Source organism: Ochotona princeps, chromosome 25 (assembly GCF_030435755.1).
Source record: "Ochotona princeps isolate mOchPri1 chromosome 25, mOchPri1.hap1, whole genome shotgun sequence".
NCBI lineage: Eukaryota > Metazoa > Chordata > Mammalia > Lagomorpha > Ochotonidae > Ochotona > Ochotona princeps.
The window spans coordinates 20,497,473-20,514,688 of NC_080856.1; the positions used below are offsets into that span (position 1 = coordinate 20,497,473).

The following is a 17,216-nucleotide window of genomic DNA, read 5'->3' on the forward strand; positions in this document are numbered from 1 at the left end:
GGGGCAGCTCCTGAGCCTCACCTTCTATTCTCTGTGATTGTCCACTTACACAGCAGGATTGCGAATTTGCTCTCTATCTGAGCCAAGGGAAAATATTTGGAGAGAGATGGCAGTTGGGGGATTGGGGACAGTGAATGAGCAGGCCCCACTGGTGTGGCCAACACGTGTGTCTTCCATGGATCCTGTGGACAACATGGAAGTCATTGATGCTCAAGCCATTTGTTAGTAACTTGCTCAAGATAGTTGACTACCACAAGGAGATTCCAGAACCAAGGACCCAGAGGCAGGGGCTGGCTGTGGGAGCTGCCTGGCAGGGCACTGCACAGAGAGCATGTCCCAAGTCTCTGAAGAGTTCCTACATCTGTTTAGAGCACATTTAAAAGAAATCATTGGGGACAACACCAGGCCATTTGCTGTTACACCTCACTTGGCTCACACTGCTCAAAATACTGGTTACACTGCTGCCGGAAGACCGTAAGGAGAGATGCTCCTGGAGCTGAGGGTCAGCAAGAGCAACAGCCTGGGTCCAGAGAGAGGGCCCCTGCCCCAAGCCGAACTCTTTGGGGTTTGCAGTTCTAAGGTCCCTGTCCTCAGCAAGGGTCCTGACCAACACCATGCACACTTCCTCTTGTCTTCTTGGTGGAGAGTTGTAGTTCTCATTAAATCCTCATGGGACATTGCTGTAGAAGGAAACAGCTCATGGGGAAGAAACCCAGAGCTCAAACCAGTGCCCAGGCTCATAGATTACATGGTGGCATAATTTTCCCCCAAAGACTTTTGCGTTTCCTTTTTATCACTCATGTGTTGGTTACTCAGTGGCGCGTTTTTTCATGGTGCTATAATTTGTTGTTGATGTTGTTGTTGTGGCTGTTCTAACTCATACCAGTTTTTGACCTTGTTTTATGGCTTCTGGATTATGGAAATGTAAAGTGATGGAGTACTGGGGTCTATCATATACAGATGTGGGGGAATAATAGAACATGCATCCCTGCTTCCAGACGAAAGATGGATTCCCAATGAAGCTGTTGGACATGTGTAGACAGTGGGATGCTGGACTGTCTGAGATTGTCTGTGCAAACAATGTTGGGGTGCACTTAGATAAGAGACTGATAGAATTATGATTCCCTATGAAGGATTACACCAATGTAGTAAAATGGGGAAATCTGTCGGGGGTAGGAGTTTGAGGGGGAATCCCAGCCTATACAAAATTGTACCACATAATTTAAAATTCAAAATACAATTAAAAATACATTAAAAAAAACAGTGCCTAGGGACAAGATGCTTGAGTCCTGTGATGGGCTCCAGGGGTTGGATGCTGTGGTTCTGAGCTCCAGCTTCCTGCCAGTGCAATCCCTGGGAAGCAGGCATGACGGCTTCTATGATGGGCCTCCTACCACGTTCAAGGGAGACTTGGGTTGAGTTCCTTACTCTCAGTTTATCCCAACTGAGAGTTGTTGCAGGCATTGGGGGAATCAATCAGTGAATGGGAGAGAAGGCTGGGGTTAGCATCACAATCAGGTGGGGGGGGGGGTAAGGGGCCGTGTGCGTGAGGGCCTTGAATGGAAAGTCACTGTGTCCTCCTGGTGGATGAATATGACCAGGTGTGGTGGAGGACATGGCTTGTGGGACTGACTTCCAGAGCCCTGTAACTTTCTAAATGACACCAACCATGCTAGCTGGGTTATTGGTTGCTTTCTATTGCCCTGAAGTGTTGCACTTGGAAGGGAGGTGCTGTGGAAGAGACCCAAGTGTTTTTCGGTTGGCAATTACAGCCCCTGAAACTGAGCCACTTGACTTACTTCTCTCAGAGCCTAGGGCTCCTCCCCCAGCCTCTTGCTGACCATACCCCGATGCCTCCCAGGCACTCACCTGCACTCTACTCTGGCTTATTTGAGACTAGGGAGCTGAACTTCCCTCTACTGCCCTCCTGAGCTAGCACCCTGCACCTCCCTTGAGAAATCACCCTCCCAAATCATGTGACTTGACTACAATTGACTCCTGGCTCTGACTGGTATCAGCCCAAAGGTCGCCAGTTCCCTCCCTAAGAGCAGGCAGTGCCCCAAGCTTTTCAATTAGAGTGATTCTTATGATGCTTACTGAGGGGGTTTAGAACACGGCCACACCCTCCTCCATGGGTGAGTCACCCAGAAGTGTATAGTCCCAGACTTTCTGGGAAGGCTACAGGGCTATCATGGGCCTGGGAATGGGGCTGGCATAAGGACACACAGCTAGGACAGAAAGCAGGAGGCCTAGATTTGCCTCGTGTTTGTGCCTGAGCTGCTATTTGTAATACTGAATGTGAATTGATGGTTTTTTATTTGTGATTTTTTTTCTTAAAGCCATATGGGTTGGAGTTTTGTTACTTACAACCAAATGAAGCCAGTTCCCCCATTTCTCTTACATACATGTACCCCAGTGATTTGTGGTTCCAACCTCCACTCCAATATAAAAACAAACCACAAGCAGTGACCTATGAGGCTAGAAAAGATAGGTGGTGTGGCTATTTGGGTTCATGGTTCATTGAGACTCCATGCTCAAAGTATATTGATTAATAGTTCAATGTCAATTTAGAGGGAAGCCCTGTCCTGTTCAACATTTTATCAATGACTTGAGTAAAACAGGAGACATACTTGGCAAGTCTCAGATGACACAAAGCTGGGGGAGCTGCTAATATGACAGGTGGCAGAATCAAGATTCAAAATTATTTTGACTGACTTAAACAGTAATAAAGATAAACAGATACCCCTGCATCTAGGCTCAAACAATCAATTGTATCAGCAAAGGGTGCAAGGGACCTGGCTCGGCGATTGTCATAACAACACAGAACTTGAAGTCGACCACAAACTCACATTGAACCACAAGCTGAGGCTGTAAAATGGTTAGTGCAATTTTCAAGTAGTTAAAAAGTGCGACAGAGAAGAAAGACGTGTCTGGCTTCGACTATTTCAGCAGGATGGGGAAATGGAATTTTCTGGCAAGTAGCTTTCAGCTCATAGTATCAAAAACTTTTCTAGTAGTTCCAATAACAAACAGGCGACCTGCCAAAGCTGCGAATGTAACACTAATTCCACCTGAAAGGCCCAGAGAGGATTCTGTTATGGTGAACTTGCCTTTACAGCCCAGAATTGAACAAGGATCCTCCAAAACAACTCATAGTTCAAAGCAACACACACATACCCATCCAGCCCAGATTGCAAGTCCTCTGGGAAGGACCTTATCTAGAAGGATCAACCAGGACCTGCACTTGGCACTGATGGCCCCATAGTTCCTGCTTCCCTGAGTGGGCCTCATCCCCGGCTCAGCCAATCTTCCTTGCCAGGGCAGCTTGCACGGTACCTATGTGCAGCTCCAGCTCTTGGCTCTATTTTATTTGGCTCATCCCTGCCTCTCCACAGGGATGGCTCTTCTGTCCCTTCCCAGCCAATGTCCACAGACTCTGCCTCTTTCCTTAAGCCAGATGTAGTTCCTGGGACTGCCCCAGGTAGTGAAGGCTTGTGCCCAATTTGTCTTTTTCTGAGCCCATAGTTTACTTCTTAAGAGAGAGAGAGAGAGAAGCAATCTCGCCATTGTACCTTACAAGCTTATACTACGACTGTGGGTAAGTTTTCAAGAGTAAGTTTCCCTTCCGTGAACCCAGAGTCCCATGTGCTGTGGCTGACACACGGACACACATACTCACGTGCTTCTCCATGAAAAGGTCCACCTCTCGCAGAAGCTTGTCTTGGCAGTCAGGGTTGGTGGCCAGCAGGTAGGTGGCAAAAGAGAGCGTGTTGGTGATGATCTCGTAGCCAGCGATGAGGAAGATAAAGGCCTGGCCCACAATCTCATCTTCAGTCAAGGGCCTGGACAAGGCTCTGGGTGGGTGCAGCTGGGAGGGAGCTCTGGGGCACTTGGTGGAGGAGAGGACTTGGCTGACCATGTCAAAGTTCTCCACATTCGCAGAGCTAGCAGAATGTTGGGCCTCCAGGATCAGCTGGAGGAAGTCTCCCCGCCTCTAGGGACAAACAAGAGATGCACATTTGGGCTTAGAGAGGTGAAGTTTTCTGTTGTTGTTGTTGTTGGTTTTTAGTTTCTAGTTTTTTCAAGATTTATTTATTTTTATTGGAAAATCAGATATTCAAAGAGGAGAGACAGAGAAGATCTTCCATCTGCTGATTCTCTCCCCAAGAGGCCACAATGGCTAGAGCTGAGCCAATCCAAAGCCAGGAGCCAGGAGCCTCTTCTGGGTCTCCCATGCGGGTGCAGAGTCCCAAGTCTTCGGGCTGTTCTCAACTGCTTTCCCAGGCCACAAGCAGGGAGTTGGATGGGAAGCCGGGCCACCAGGACACATATGGGATCCTGGCACATGCAAGGTGAGGACTTAGCCATTAGGCTACTGTGCCGGGTCCAAGAGGAGAGGTTTTGTGGAGAACAGGAAAACCGGGTTGGTTGGAGGGAAAAGCCTTCAAAAAGCTCAGTGGGAGTAAGGAGCTTCATCGCTGGGTTAGCTGAGATGAAAATCCCTTAAATGTCCCTCCAGGTAGCACTGACCAGCTGGTCTCATGCAGGCGTGTGGAACCTTTATTCTGCCCAGGGTCATTTGGAAATGTCATGGGCCATACATAATTCTCAACTTGAAAATGAGCCTGTTACAGACTTGCTGAATTTCGAGTCCTGCCTGCAGTTGCCTTGGTGGGGCCAGAACAAACGTTTTCCTGGGGCTCCCACGGTGCAAGGGCCAGACATTCCCCACACCTGGTCTGTTATGTCACAGAGCTCTGACAGGGATGCTGCCATTAGAGGCGTGTGGCCATTCTACGTAGGCTGGTTTGGAAAGGGCAGAGCCACCTGGTTACAAAAGCCTAGCTGCACAGCAGTGTGCACAGTGGGATCTCAATCTGGTACAGGCACTAAATGCATACTCTAGCATCCTGCGTGTCTGTCTCTGTAAAGAAAATATGGAGCAACCGCCACGCCCAGCAGTTCCTCGGGAGCTCTAGGAGGTGGGAAACCAAGTGGAGGAGTAGGGAGAGACTTCTGTTTTTTACCTCTTTCTATGTCTTTGTCCTGTTGGTTGATTTTCCAACAGTAAAACAACAACAACAAAAATCATGTGGATTCCCATCACAGCAGCTGCCCCTCTGTAAGCACAGTGCAGGTCTTCCGGTTTTTTTCACACAATGCAACAATATCAGGAGTGGCAGGGCAGAGGGGAGGGGAGGGGAGAGGAGGGGATGGCTTGGGTGACGCCTGTCTTCCAAGTCCCCAGACTGTGCTGGGTTTCTCATCCACCTGCTTGCTTCCCCTGTAAACCCTTTCCCCATGGAAGTGATTAGAGCTTTCATACCGTGTCCCCTACCTTCCTTATCAGTCATTTGCATATTCTTTATGTTTCTCCTGCCACTAATTGGAACAATGAGAGGGTTTACACATTGCTTTAGCTTTATCTAAGTGTATTCCTGGCACATCCCTTCTTTGAAATGCTTTTTACTGTGCTGAGAGACAACCAATCTGTTGTTCTTTCCTGGAGGTTGGCGAGACTGACAAAGGCAAGCAGCAGAACCTCCAGCAGAATGCTGCAATTCAAGGTACTTTCCTCGGTACAGCATTTCTCCATGCACTGCCTTCAGATTGCAACGGCATTAATAATCTATGCCCTATACACGTGCACTTAATTCTGTCTTTTAAGATTGTTGCCATCTCGTGTGTGGTTGCTTTTTCTGTTCCATAATATTATAAATAAGCACATTAAGGGCCAACCCTCCCCCTGACCTGTGCCAAACACATGCACAGTCTGTAATTAAATAATTCCACACATGCAAATGTAAAGTGATAAACACATTTTGAGGAAGGAGGCGTTGGGCCAATGAGGACTGTGAACTGGTTCTAGCAGGAACCTTGACCCCTGAGCCCTTTTCTTGCAGCTCCAGCATCTCCTAGCCCACTACCTTGGAAGGCATCCTTGGCTGAGTTCCTGGAGAGGATTGGGGCTAAGTCAGTGGCTCTCACACACCTTGAGGTTGAGGAGACAAGGCTGGAACAGCTGAGGAAGGTCAACATCTGGGGGCTGCTGTTGCCCCTGCTAACCCTACTCCTATGGGCAGGGAGAGGTGATGTGGGGGGAACCATGTCTGCCATTTCAGCTCAGGGATGCTGGCTCTGCATCCCAGTGCTTGCTCTGACCTCCCTGGTGGGTGGTCTGTTTGAAACTCCTCGGGGCTGTGATACCACTGTGGACCCCAAGCCTTGGCTATGGCTTTACCGGGGTGCAATAGGAGCATTGACAAGAGGGGTGGACACAGCCACGTCCACACCACAGCTTTTTCCAGAGGCCCAGCTGCAGCTGGCATCCTTTTCTGGTCCCACGACTCAGACAAGCTGCCACAAGGCCGCTGGCATCTTGTTGAGCTCTGTCCTGACCCCCAGCTACAGACACCAGGGAGGGCTCCCCTACAGAGGCACGTGATCGCACAGATGGGCTGCTTTTACTTGCATGGAGGCTGTTTGAACGTTGCCCATTTAGGACTGAAGCAGGGGCAGGGGGATGGTGCTCTCCAAGAAAAATACGCACCCTGATCGATGTAGGTGTCTAATCCCCTCACTGGCTAGAGCTTAGGAAAATATTTACCTTTTAACATCTGTGCTGCATTTTCATTGCACAAACACACATCTGCTTGATGGAATGTCTATCGAGTTCAGATGGTTTTACCGCTAGCTTTCTTAGTAACTGTATAGCTCTGTCCTGACATGGGCCGTCCTGGATTTGCGGTCTGGAGGTTTTTCTCAGATCAACTCATTGTTGGAAACAAATAGCTCTCGTGTTTCATGCAAGGAAGGCTCTAGGCAATCCCAGTAATTGGATCTTTAATAACCTCTCACCCCTCTTCGTAAGTCATTCAGTGCAACGGGTTTTTCGCATTTTCAGCCTGGTTCTGTAGCCAGCAGGTTAGGGCTGCGTGTGTGAGACAAAGCTTTCAGAGGGCTGCCCTTTGCAGCCATACAGAGGTTTGAAAATGGGTCTTCTTGGGCCCGGCAGCGTGGCCTAGCGGCTAAAGTCCTCGCCTTGAAAGCCCAGGGATCCCATATGGGCGCCGGTTCTAATCCCGGCAGCTCCACTTTCCATCCAGCTCCCTGCTTGTGGCCTGGGAAAGCAGTCGAGGACAGCCCAAAGCTTTGGGACCCTGCACCCGCGTGGGAGACCCAGAAGAGGTTCCTGGTTCCCGGCATCGGATTGGCGCGTACGGCCCGTTGTGGCTCACTTGGGCAGTGAAACATCGGATGAAGATCTTCCTCTCTGTCTCTCCTCCTCTCTGTATATCCGGCTTTCCAATAATAATAGAAAAAAAAAGAAAGAAAATGGGTCTTCTTTTGCACCCTCACTCTAGGCTCTATGCCCTCCCCCTTTCTGCAGAGAAGCACGAACCAGAGACAGGTCAAGTAGGCAACTGACAGGTTGTTTCCACACCTCCAAGGGCATGATGGCTGAGTTCGAGGTGGGCCAAGGGGCCATGCACTCCTGCCTAGCTGACAGGTGTGGCTGCAGGACATGCAGCTGGGCGGGACAAAATTGCTACCCAAGGCTGCTCAGGGCAGAAGGACCCCAATTTCGTTCTTGGCCCATGTGGAGCCTCGGGAATTGCCCTGAGCCACCCAGTCTCAGAGGAAGCCCTCTGAAAGCTGCAGCCTGCCTTTCATTTTAAGCAACTTTCTGTAGAGCAATGAAGTCCTTCCAGAGCATCATTCACAGTGGGTGTTTGTCTCTGATACTGAAATGATCTTCCTTCCCATACCAAGATCCTGCTTCTTTGCTCAGCCAAGTTCAACTAACAAAAATTGACTTGCCTGGGTGCTGAGCCGAGTGCAGGTCTCCAGGGAAGAATGGCAGCTCTAGGTGTCAAACGAAGCCTTCAAAAGGGGACCTGGCAGCCCTCAACCTGGGATTTTGTAGCAACAAACCTCCGTCCAGAGAGAGTGGGAGATTGAGTGACAGGTGCCTGCACTTCTCTCTAATAGTTATGCTGCTCGTGCTGTAAAATTGTGCCTCACTCTCTTCATAGAAGGAATGTGCTCATGAAAATTACATGTGGGTACATTTACCTAGAAGATTCTTTGCAGCTGCTGTAACCTGTGCTTGGGGGGATACTTAAACCAGAAAGGCAGTTTTGGGGGCCAACTTGCTCTTGTCAGAAGAGAGACCTATGGCTCTGGGCTTCTGCCCCACTCCTGTCCCTCTCCAGTGTCCCTCCCCTTTCTCTGTCTTGTTTGACCTTCCTCGACCTTTCATTTCCCCTCTACCGTTCTCAGTGGTTGAGTGCTAGAGGCCAGAGTGGTGTGATGTGTGCAGTTGGGAGGGAAGAGGAAAGAAAAGAGAGAGCAGGTCCAGATGAGGCTCCAGTCCATTTCGAAGCTGTGTCCTATTAAAATACGTTACCTCTTCTGCTGCCCGCTGCTCCCGCAAGGCAATCACACTCCTAATGAGTTTGTTAAAGAAGCCATTCAGTTCATCTCGGTTCTTATTGGGCAAAATCCGGGCCAGTGGGACCATTATGGAGGGAAACGATACTTGAAAGAGAAAAACAAAAGCGGCATTGAAAAGGGAGAATAGTCAACCAGGGCTATGAGCTGCCTGTTACCAGGAAGCCAAGGCTGGCCTGAAATCAGAGATGTTTCGGAGGCATGTCCCCTCCTTCCCCTTGCCCTGCCAAGAGGAGACACAGCTCCCCCACCCCCACCCCACCCAAGAGGGTACATCTCATGCTCTCTGTGTGCTCCTCCACCTTCCTTGCACATAAGAAACACTCAGTAAAAAATGCCTGTGGACCACAAGAGGTCAAAGTCATCCTTCAATGTTTTGGATCTGAGGTCCCAGGTCTTGGGTTTCATCATAAGAGGACAGAGTACAGGCCCTGTGTCCTGTCTCAGCAAGAAGTAGAAGATGCCTGTAGCTTCTGGTCATTTGCCTTTGTGCCCTCTACGTGGGAATCTTCTGGAAGAGACCCCTTGCCTCATCCCTTAGGGCTGTGCTCTAATGATGAGGATGCTGGCCCTGTCCACTGTGAACTCCTCCTTCGCCATGCTCTGGGCAGCCTGGGCCCTTTCCTGTGTCCTGTGTAAGAGGGCTGGGAATTCTGAATACCTCCAGGAGACAGGTGCTGGGCCCCTGAGCCTGGGGGCTGGCTGCAGGGGAGCTGGATCCCATTTTGTTTCCAGTCTTCATGGTGGTGGGGCTGATGTGCGCAGCTGGGGCCTCTCAGGAGGCCTCCCACTGCACAGGCCATGGCCTGAACAGCCTCTCTGGGGCTGTCGGGGGACGGGGTAGCAAGGGGGAGAAAAAGAGGTCAGGAAAGAAGCTGTTGGATGGCTTCCACCACTGCAGTGTGGAGTCCTTAGGGTAACAGGGACTCCCGCTGAAGTTGGTTCAGATATGGGAATAAAGTTGGCCAAGGCTTGGGCAGAATCCATCAACCCAGCAAAACACAAATCACCACATTAACCACCATTAACATCATCACCAAGCCTGCAAAGCAGCCATAGATGTAAGATAACACTGGAATGGACCGAGGGCAAAATCCCACTCCTAAAACAAAGAACAGAATCAAGGACTCAGCTCTGTAGCATTAGGTCATCTGTCGTTTCCCTGTTATGTTGGCTTTTGGGTTTGCTACACACTGGGTTCCTTTTCTAAAGAGGAACCTGCTAGATGGGAGAACAGCACAGCTTTGAGCTCATTCCAGTTTTGGCTCTGACTTTTTGAGCCTCAGTTTTCCCACCTGAGAAGTGGACATAGGACCCTTTGCTGCCTAGAATGAATGCCCTGGGGCAGAGCAGCCAGCACAGTGATTTGTGGCTATTCTCAGTATCCAGAGGCCGGGTCTGCTGTGTGTGTGTTCCAGGAGGGCCACTCCTCTGCAGGTGACTCTCAGACACACTGGAGTGCCCTTTCCCAGTGGCTGGAGCCAAACCTGCAGCTATCCATGATGTGCTTTGGACTTACAGATTAAAGCCAGCAGAGGCCGGGGGATGCTGAGCTGAAAGAAGCGTCGGCAATGTTGCACAAAGGGGTCCTCCGGAGCCTCCCACGAGTCCACCTGGGTGCCGAAGGCGACGCTAGCAACCACATCTGTGGTGTAACAGGAGTAGCACCTGCAGGAGACAGCACGTTGGCCTGGGTGGGGAGGGGTGTTGGCACGGGTCTACCCATGGGACACTGCTCCTGGCCTCACACTAAAGGCAAGAGGAGCTCCCCTGTAGACCTGAGCAGTGGCAGGGTGAGTCCCTTTGATTGGCTGTGGTGGACTGTTGGGGGAGCATCACTCCCTCTCACAGCCTCCAGGCTGGGGGAGCCTTCATTAGCCAGATCTCAGCCGAGGATCCAGTGTTCCTGCCTGGGGAGGAGGGAAAAGGGGCGACCCAAAGCCCAATTGCTTTGTGCCAAGGCTGTGTGTGGCTCTTTTCAGGCCAGAATCTAATGACCAATTCATGTCCATCAAATTGTTGTGGATGGGCGTTGGTAAGGTGGTATAGCAAGCCACAGCATGTAACAACAGCATCCCATATGGGTACCGGTTCGTCTCCTGCCCATGTGCCTGGGAAAGCAACCAGCTCAAGTGCTTTCGGCTCCTGCCACCTCCCTGGGAGACTGGGGACAGCTCCTGGCCCTAGCTCAGCCACAGCTGTTGCAGCATCACGGACATTTGCTGCCTCCTTGCTGGGTCATGCCTTCTAAGCTGAGACACTCCACGAGGCCTGGCCTTTCCCCCTGAGTTTCTATCCTTTCTAATCAAGGTATTCTGTCCACACCATTCAGTAGGCTGTCAGGCCACATGCTCCCGGGGCTCCATGTTTGTCTCAAAAGTTAAGTGCATCTCATTTCTCCTTACTGACCATCCCCTTCCCTGCTTGTGTTCAGAGCTCCTAGCGCTTCGCAGTGGGCAAGCACAGAGGTGACTGCCCCGCAGTTCTGCACTGTTCCAAGCAGCAGCAGCAATTCGAAGCCACAGTCTCTCCTGCCCAGTGGTGCCCTTACCTTTGGATGTCGAAGGCAGTGCCGGAGTCCGCATAGGGCTGTAGATGAACCAGCAGAAGGTTGCAGGCTTGATTGAGGAGGGGCATCATCTGACAGGGAATAATACAGGTGTGACTGGGGCACCCTGCAGGGAGCGCACCTCTCTCCAGGAAAATGGCCATTGTTTCCAGGGCACTTTGCACACAGCTGGGACTGGAGAACAACTCACATTCGCAAATACTGATAAAATGCAATAGCTGTAAACGACTGTTTTAGTTTCAGCAACATTTTTAAGTGTTTTGAAAGCAAAAAAAAAAAAAGAGGAAGAAAGGATTTCAGATAAATATGGTGAGATAACTATGGAAATGATCATTAAGTGCTTAGACACAACTGAGACTCACACTCCCGTTCTGGACATTTGGTTAACATTAAAGACCAAACAGACCGCATTCCATGTTATGTCTCTGGAATTAACCCAAATCCACGCTTGCTTGTTCCAATTACACATTTTCCACTATAAAATCTTAGTATCAAAAGGAACTTCAGGTCATCCATTTCAGCATCTTTACTAACACAGATGTTATTTTATGGCATTTGTAACTGATGGTTATTCACTTCTGCTTCAGCTGTTTAAATGTCCAACATAGGGGATCCCTTGCTTCAAGACGGCCCCCCTTGCCACACAATTATGGGGTTTATTTATTTCTAATGACAAACTATTTATGTGGGGGGTTGTGTTTGGTGCAGGGCTTGAGTCACCTCTGAGGATGCCTGCATCGCATGTTGGAGTGCTTGGCTTGAATCCAGGTGCTCTGCTTCTCATGCAGCACCCAGAGAGATGGCGGGTGAGTCCCTGCTACCCTCGTGGGAGACCCGGGCAGTTCCTTCGCTCCCACCTTCAGGCTGGTCCAGCCCTGGCTGCTGCAGGTGTTTAAGAATGCAGGTGGAAGTTTTCTTCCTGTCTCTTACTGTGTGTCACTGCCTTTCAAATAAAAGCTGAAATGAATTTTAAATATTCTTCTGTTGGTGCCTGTGTTGGGCCATGGCTTCTGAGAAGTGTCAGATTACCTTCATGTCTAGAGAACTCTACCATCTAAGACTCATTTCTATGATGAATTTCATGTTCTATATTTCTTCAATTTTTAAATTAAAAATTTAAAGGATGTATTTATTAAGAAAGAACATACGGAGAGAAATAAGACAGACAGAGACGTAGGGTCAGAGAGATCCCTTTTCTGCTGGTTCACTTCCCTGATGGCCGCCTTAGGCCAGGAGGGAGCGTCATCTGGATCTGCCACATGAGTTCTGCTTCCCCCAGGCACATTAGCAGGGAGCAGGATCAGAAGTGGAGCAGCTTGGACTCAAACAGCTGCTCACATGAGATGCCAGCACTGCAGGGTGTGGTATTACCTACTGTGCCATAGCACCAGGCCCCTTCTTTAATTATTTTTAATAAGCATAGTTGTACAGGTTAACCCTCTTCTGTTAAGATCTCATATACCAGAGTAGCTGTTAGATGTTTCTGAAGAGTAGTAAAAAAGCAAAACACTGTTTGAAAGGAGAGTCTCTTCAGATCTCCGGCTGGAAGCTTCCTTCATGGAACAAAAGAGATGCCCATAAAATGTGATTTACACACAGTCCTTCAAAGACAGCTCTGGGTCTGAGGAGGACTCCACTCACCCCGAGTGCCAATGGAGGCCTGGGTAGTGAGGAAGGAGCTGGGACTGGCTGCCCATCATTGGTGCTGCATGGTTTCGACTAGAATGCCTTGCTGCTGGCTAACGTGATTGTAATTTTCTACTATCCTCTGCCTGTTGTCTGTTGGATGGAATGGATAATCACATTTTTATTTGGGTTAATGTGATATGAGATGGGGCATGTAATATGAAAAATGTTTTAAAAAGCAACCCAGAGCAAGCATGATCAAACAGTGGAGCAGGATCTAGGGGTTGGCTGGTAGCAACCATTTCCGATTTTCTCCCTTGCATTATACACAGGCATTTATGGAATGTTTACTGTGACATGAGTTGCATGCAAACAAAAGCTCTCTTTGATGGACTTGCATAGTCTCCATACCATCCACAGACCCCGCCGTTCTTCCCCTAGATTTTCCGACAAGCAGCAACAATGGCAAGTGTAACACACAATACTGCCACCATTCAGCTCTTAGCAAATGACAATACTTCAGTTGTTTCATTTCATCATTTTTTGTAGGGTAATGAGTGGTTTTTATTTTTGCTTTATCTTCAATTTTTCATAAGGTATATATACTTCACTTACAAGCAGATAAAATATTAATATTACTAAGTTTTTATTTTGGTTTTAAAAACTAATTTCTTTCTAGGAATTCCTATGGACTAAATATATCTCCTCCACCCCTCAAAAATTCATATTTTGAAGCCATGATACTTAGGGTGGCTATATTTGGAGAAGGGGGCCTCTAAGCAAAGAATTACAGGGGAATGAAATAGGATGCAGAAATGACAGGAAGAGACCTCAGGCTGTTTGCTGTCTCAGTCTCTTCCCACTTCACAGGCATGAAATGACTCAAGTGAGCACCTGGCAAGATGGTGGCCACCTGCACAACAGGGAAAGAGGCCTTCCAGAGCCGACCGTCACAATCCAGCTTCCGTCCTCAGAAACCATGAGAGTCAGTGTGTGCTGTTCAAGCTGGGGCGGCCCCCAAGCTGGGACAGGAGATCCAGGCCAACAGCCGGGCCTCTGTTCCTCTCACTCCTCACTCCAACTGGTTGTCCTGTGCAAAGCGGCACCCAGTGTCTGGCTGGGCAGCTATTTGGTAACCAGCGGTGAACCCTGGGAATAAAGCACATCCCAGCCTGGGAAGGACATTCCCCAGGAAAGGAAGCTCCTGCTTCACCCGGGGCTTGTTATATGGTTAGGTGCTTAGTTCAGTACCAGCACCAACTCAAGGATCCTCTACCAAGTGTACGAGGCATTTTGAGTCAGGGTGCCGAGGCCTGTATGAACCGGCAGAGAGCCAGCTAATGGGAGAACGATCATTAGCTGGGAGACAGCCCTACTTCAAGCCTTTTCTCCTCTTTCCCTTAAGGGGAGCCCTGCAATCTCATCAACAGTGTTTCTTCCTCCCAAGGATGAGAACCTGACCTGGATAAAGCACACCTGCCCTGGGGTACAGCAAACCCACGCAGGCACTGCCAACATTAGCGTTCCTCTCCTCACTTTCTAGATGGGCAGTCCACAGCAAGTTGCTTCACCACACGGAGTCCAACCTGTCATCTGTCAAGGAGATGAAAGACTGGGGACAAAGATTAGAAGCAAAACTCCCAGCACCAAAATGCAGTGAGGGTCCAGACATGAGGGTCATCCTCTGGCGTGTGGCCTGGGTTAGACACCTGGATCCGTTCTCTCCTCTCTTGTCCTCTCAGGTAACTCTCCATTCCTTACTAATTAATTTGCTTATTTTAAAGCTGTAGTTATTTGTTTGAAAGGCAGAGTTATAAGACAGAGGGAAAGATAGACACACACACACACACACACACACACACACACCCCTTCCATTTTCTAGTTTATTCCCCCAGTAGCTACAATGGCTGGAGCTGGGCCACAAAGCCAGAAACACCTCCCAGAGTTCCCGCATGCATGACAGGGAACCAGGTCCTCACACCATCACTTGCTGCTCTTCCAGGTGCGTTAGGAGGAGTTGGATCAAAAGTAGACCAGACAAGACTTGAAATTGTGCTCATGCTGGGTGCCAGCATCGCAGGCAGCAGTTTACCCTCTGTGCCACAGCGCCAATTCCACATCCCCATTCTTGCTTCATGTTGTAAACAGTGTTTTTTATTTTTCTTCCATCAGCCCCCTCATCTTCATCCCCAGTCACTTGGAATAGGGCTGCTGGCCTGCTTCTTAAGAACAAAGACCCTAGGTTAAGGCATTCATAGAACAATATCTGACACATAGGTTTCCTAATAAAGTCTTGGAAAAAGAGTCCGAGCTTCTGATCTTTTCACTTTCCCACCGCTCCTATACTCAGTCACCTGATGGGTCTAACAAAAATATTGTTATCGGAGAGACCCTTTGCTGAGCCCTTCTGAGGGTCACCATGAACTGAAGGATGTGGTACCAGCATCTTAGCCTGTTTGCCAAAGCCCATGGACAGCAGAATCCTATCAACCACCATGTGGGGAAGCTTTAGCCAAATCATGCTGTATTCCTGACCCAAAGGAATCTATGTGCTAATAAGGAAGGCTATTTTAAACTACCAAGGTTTGGGTTCACGCTACTAGATAGCAACAGAGAGGTGACACTCGACACTGCTCTCAGGGAGACTCTGTGCTTGAGTGTTGTCATGTACTATTGAGGTTGTTGGCATTTGTTACACGAGCAAGAAGCTCCATGGCCCTCATTCACTTACATCTTTAGAAGCTTCTGGATGATGAATAATGGACTAAATATTCCTCAAGAGCCTTGACCTAGAAAGTACTAGGAACTATCAGTAGATAAAAGTACTCCTTCCATCTGAGTGTGAACTCAGCGTAGTTTGCTGAAAACGACCTGTTTTTCTTTTTAAAATGTATTTATTTTTATTGGAAATGCAGATTGTACACAGAGAAAAGGAGAGACAGAGAGAAAAGATTTTGCATTCACTGGTTCATTCAACCCCCAGGTGGCTGCAATGGCCAGAGCTGAGCTGATCCGAAGCCAGGAGCCAGGAGCTCCTTTTAAGTCTCCTACATGGAAGCAGGGTCCCAAGACTTTGGGCCGTCCTTGACTGCCTTCCCAGGCCATAAACAGGGAGCTGCATGGGAAGAGGAGCAAAGCCTGGACATGAACTAAGGCCCGTATGGGATCACTGTGCTTGCCAGGCAGAGGATTAGCCAGTTGAGCCATCGTGCCGCCCCTCTGGTTCTACCTCCTACTCCAGGCATAACATTCAGATATTTTTGAACTTGAGTCCTCCACCCCAAACAAGAGATAATTGCAATGGGCTGCAATGCCCCCTCCTTCCCTGAGATGTTCTAGGAGTCCAGGAAAGTCACTGAGCAACAGTGAGACAGTTACTTGGGATCAGAGAGAGCAGCCTGTTGCCTACTTTGCAGCAGTGAGAGATCAGATTATTGGGCTTGAATACTTGCCACAATGCAGCCCACCCCCAAGACCTCCTGTTTTCATCTCTGATGCACTGACTTCAGAATTACACTATATATAAGGACAGAATCTGGCCAGCATTGTGAAAATGAGAATTAGAACTCCAGACTAACTTGATTCCTGCTTGGCTGCAGGGTCTAGTGCCCTTCCTGCCCCCAGTTCATTCACTTCTAGGTAAGAATTTCACTCAAGGTTGATCTGATGTCACTAACTTGAGAAGGAAAGAAAATGAAAACCTCAAGGGAAGGGAAACCTATTTCCTACACAGGGACAGAGGGAAGAGTGTCATCTTACTTCTAAATGGAGGTGCCCAAGAAAACAACCAGAGTAGAGACTGTCACCCTGATACTAACACGTGGGCCCTGGCCACTTGCCCCTCCCTCCTCCCTCGAGGAACTGTCCCCTGGAAGTTTTGCCCTCTGTGTCTGGGGGATGTCAGGCATCTTGCAGGTTGGGCAGCAGACCTGAGGCCATCTTTCCTACAGCAGAGTTCTTAGCAGGCTTCCCTCCACGCCTACTCGCAGCTGGCTTGTAGCTATTCACTGCCTGGTGAAGCAGGCAGCCGACACTCCTGGGACGGAAGCAGCCACCTCTGTGTGCTTCAACCTACTTCTTCAGTTTTCTCTCTCCCTAATCCCTTACAGGTGCTTGGGGTTCCAGCCAATGTGTACTCCCCTAGTCCGCAGACGCAGCCTCTTCTACTCTGTCAAATATCTTTGTGCCAGCAGCTCTGCCACCTGCAAGGTACTGTCTCCCTCGGTCAGAACTGAGCAATGCCCTCAATGCCCAATGTTATCCCCTATCCCCACCCCAAAGTGGTTTCTGACACTCCAATCAGGACACAGGGGACAGATGATTGACATAGAGGCTGGGATGCTCACATCCTAACGCGATATGCTCAACTTCCAGTCTCTGCTCTGCTCTTCACTCCAGCTTCCTGCTCGAGCTGAGTCTGGAGAGCAGCCGAGGAAGGTTCAAGGAACTGGGTCTTTGCTACCCATGTCAGAGATCAGGATGAATTCCAGGCTACCAGCTACAGCCTGGCAAAGTCCAAGCCACTGTAGGCATGTGAGGAACAACACTGTGGAGAGGAAACACGCTC

The 17,216-nt window shown here is 49.2% G+C and overlaps 1 protein-coding gene across 1 annotated transcript in view; it reads right to left on the minus strand.

Annotated features, from left to right (window-relative positions):
- TBXAS1 (thromboxane A synthase 1) overlaps nt 1–17,216 on the minus strand; it is a 157,728-nt gene that overhangs the window by 39,433 nt on the left and 101,079 nt on the right. Inside the window, exons 6-9 of the mRNA XM_004594473.3 lie at nt 11,006–11,094; nt 9,974–10,122; nt 8,411–8,541; nt 3,680–3,994 (exon numbers count right to left, since the gene is read on the minus strand). Coding sequence (XP_004594530.2) covers nt 3,680–3,994; nt 8,411–8,541; nt 9,974–10,122; nt 11,006–11,094 — 684 coding nt within the window. The remainder of the gene's footprint in view (nt 1–3,679; nt 3,995–8,410; nt 8,542–9,973; nt 10,123–11,005; nt 11,095–17,216) is intronic.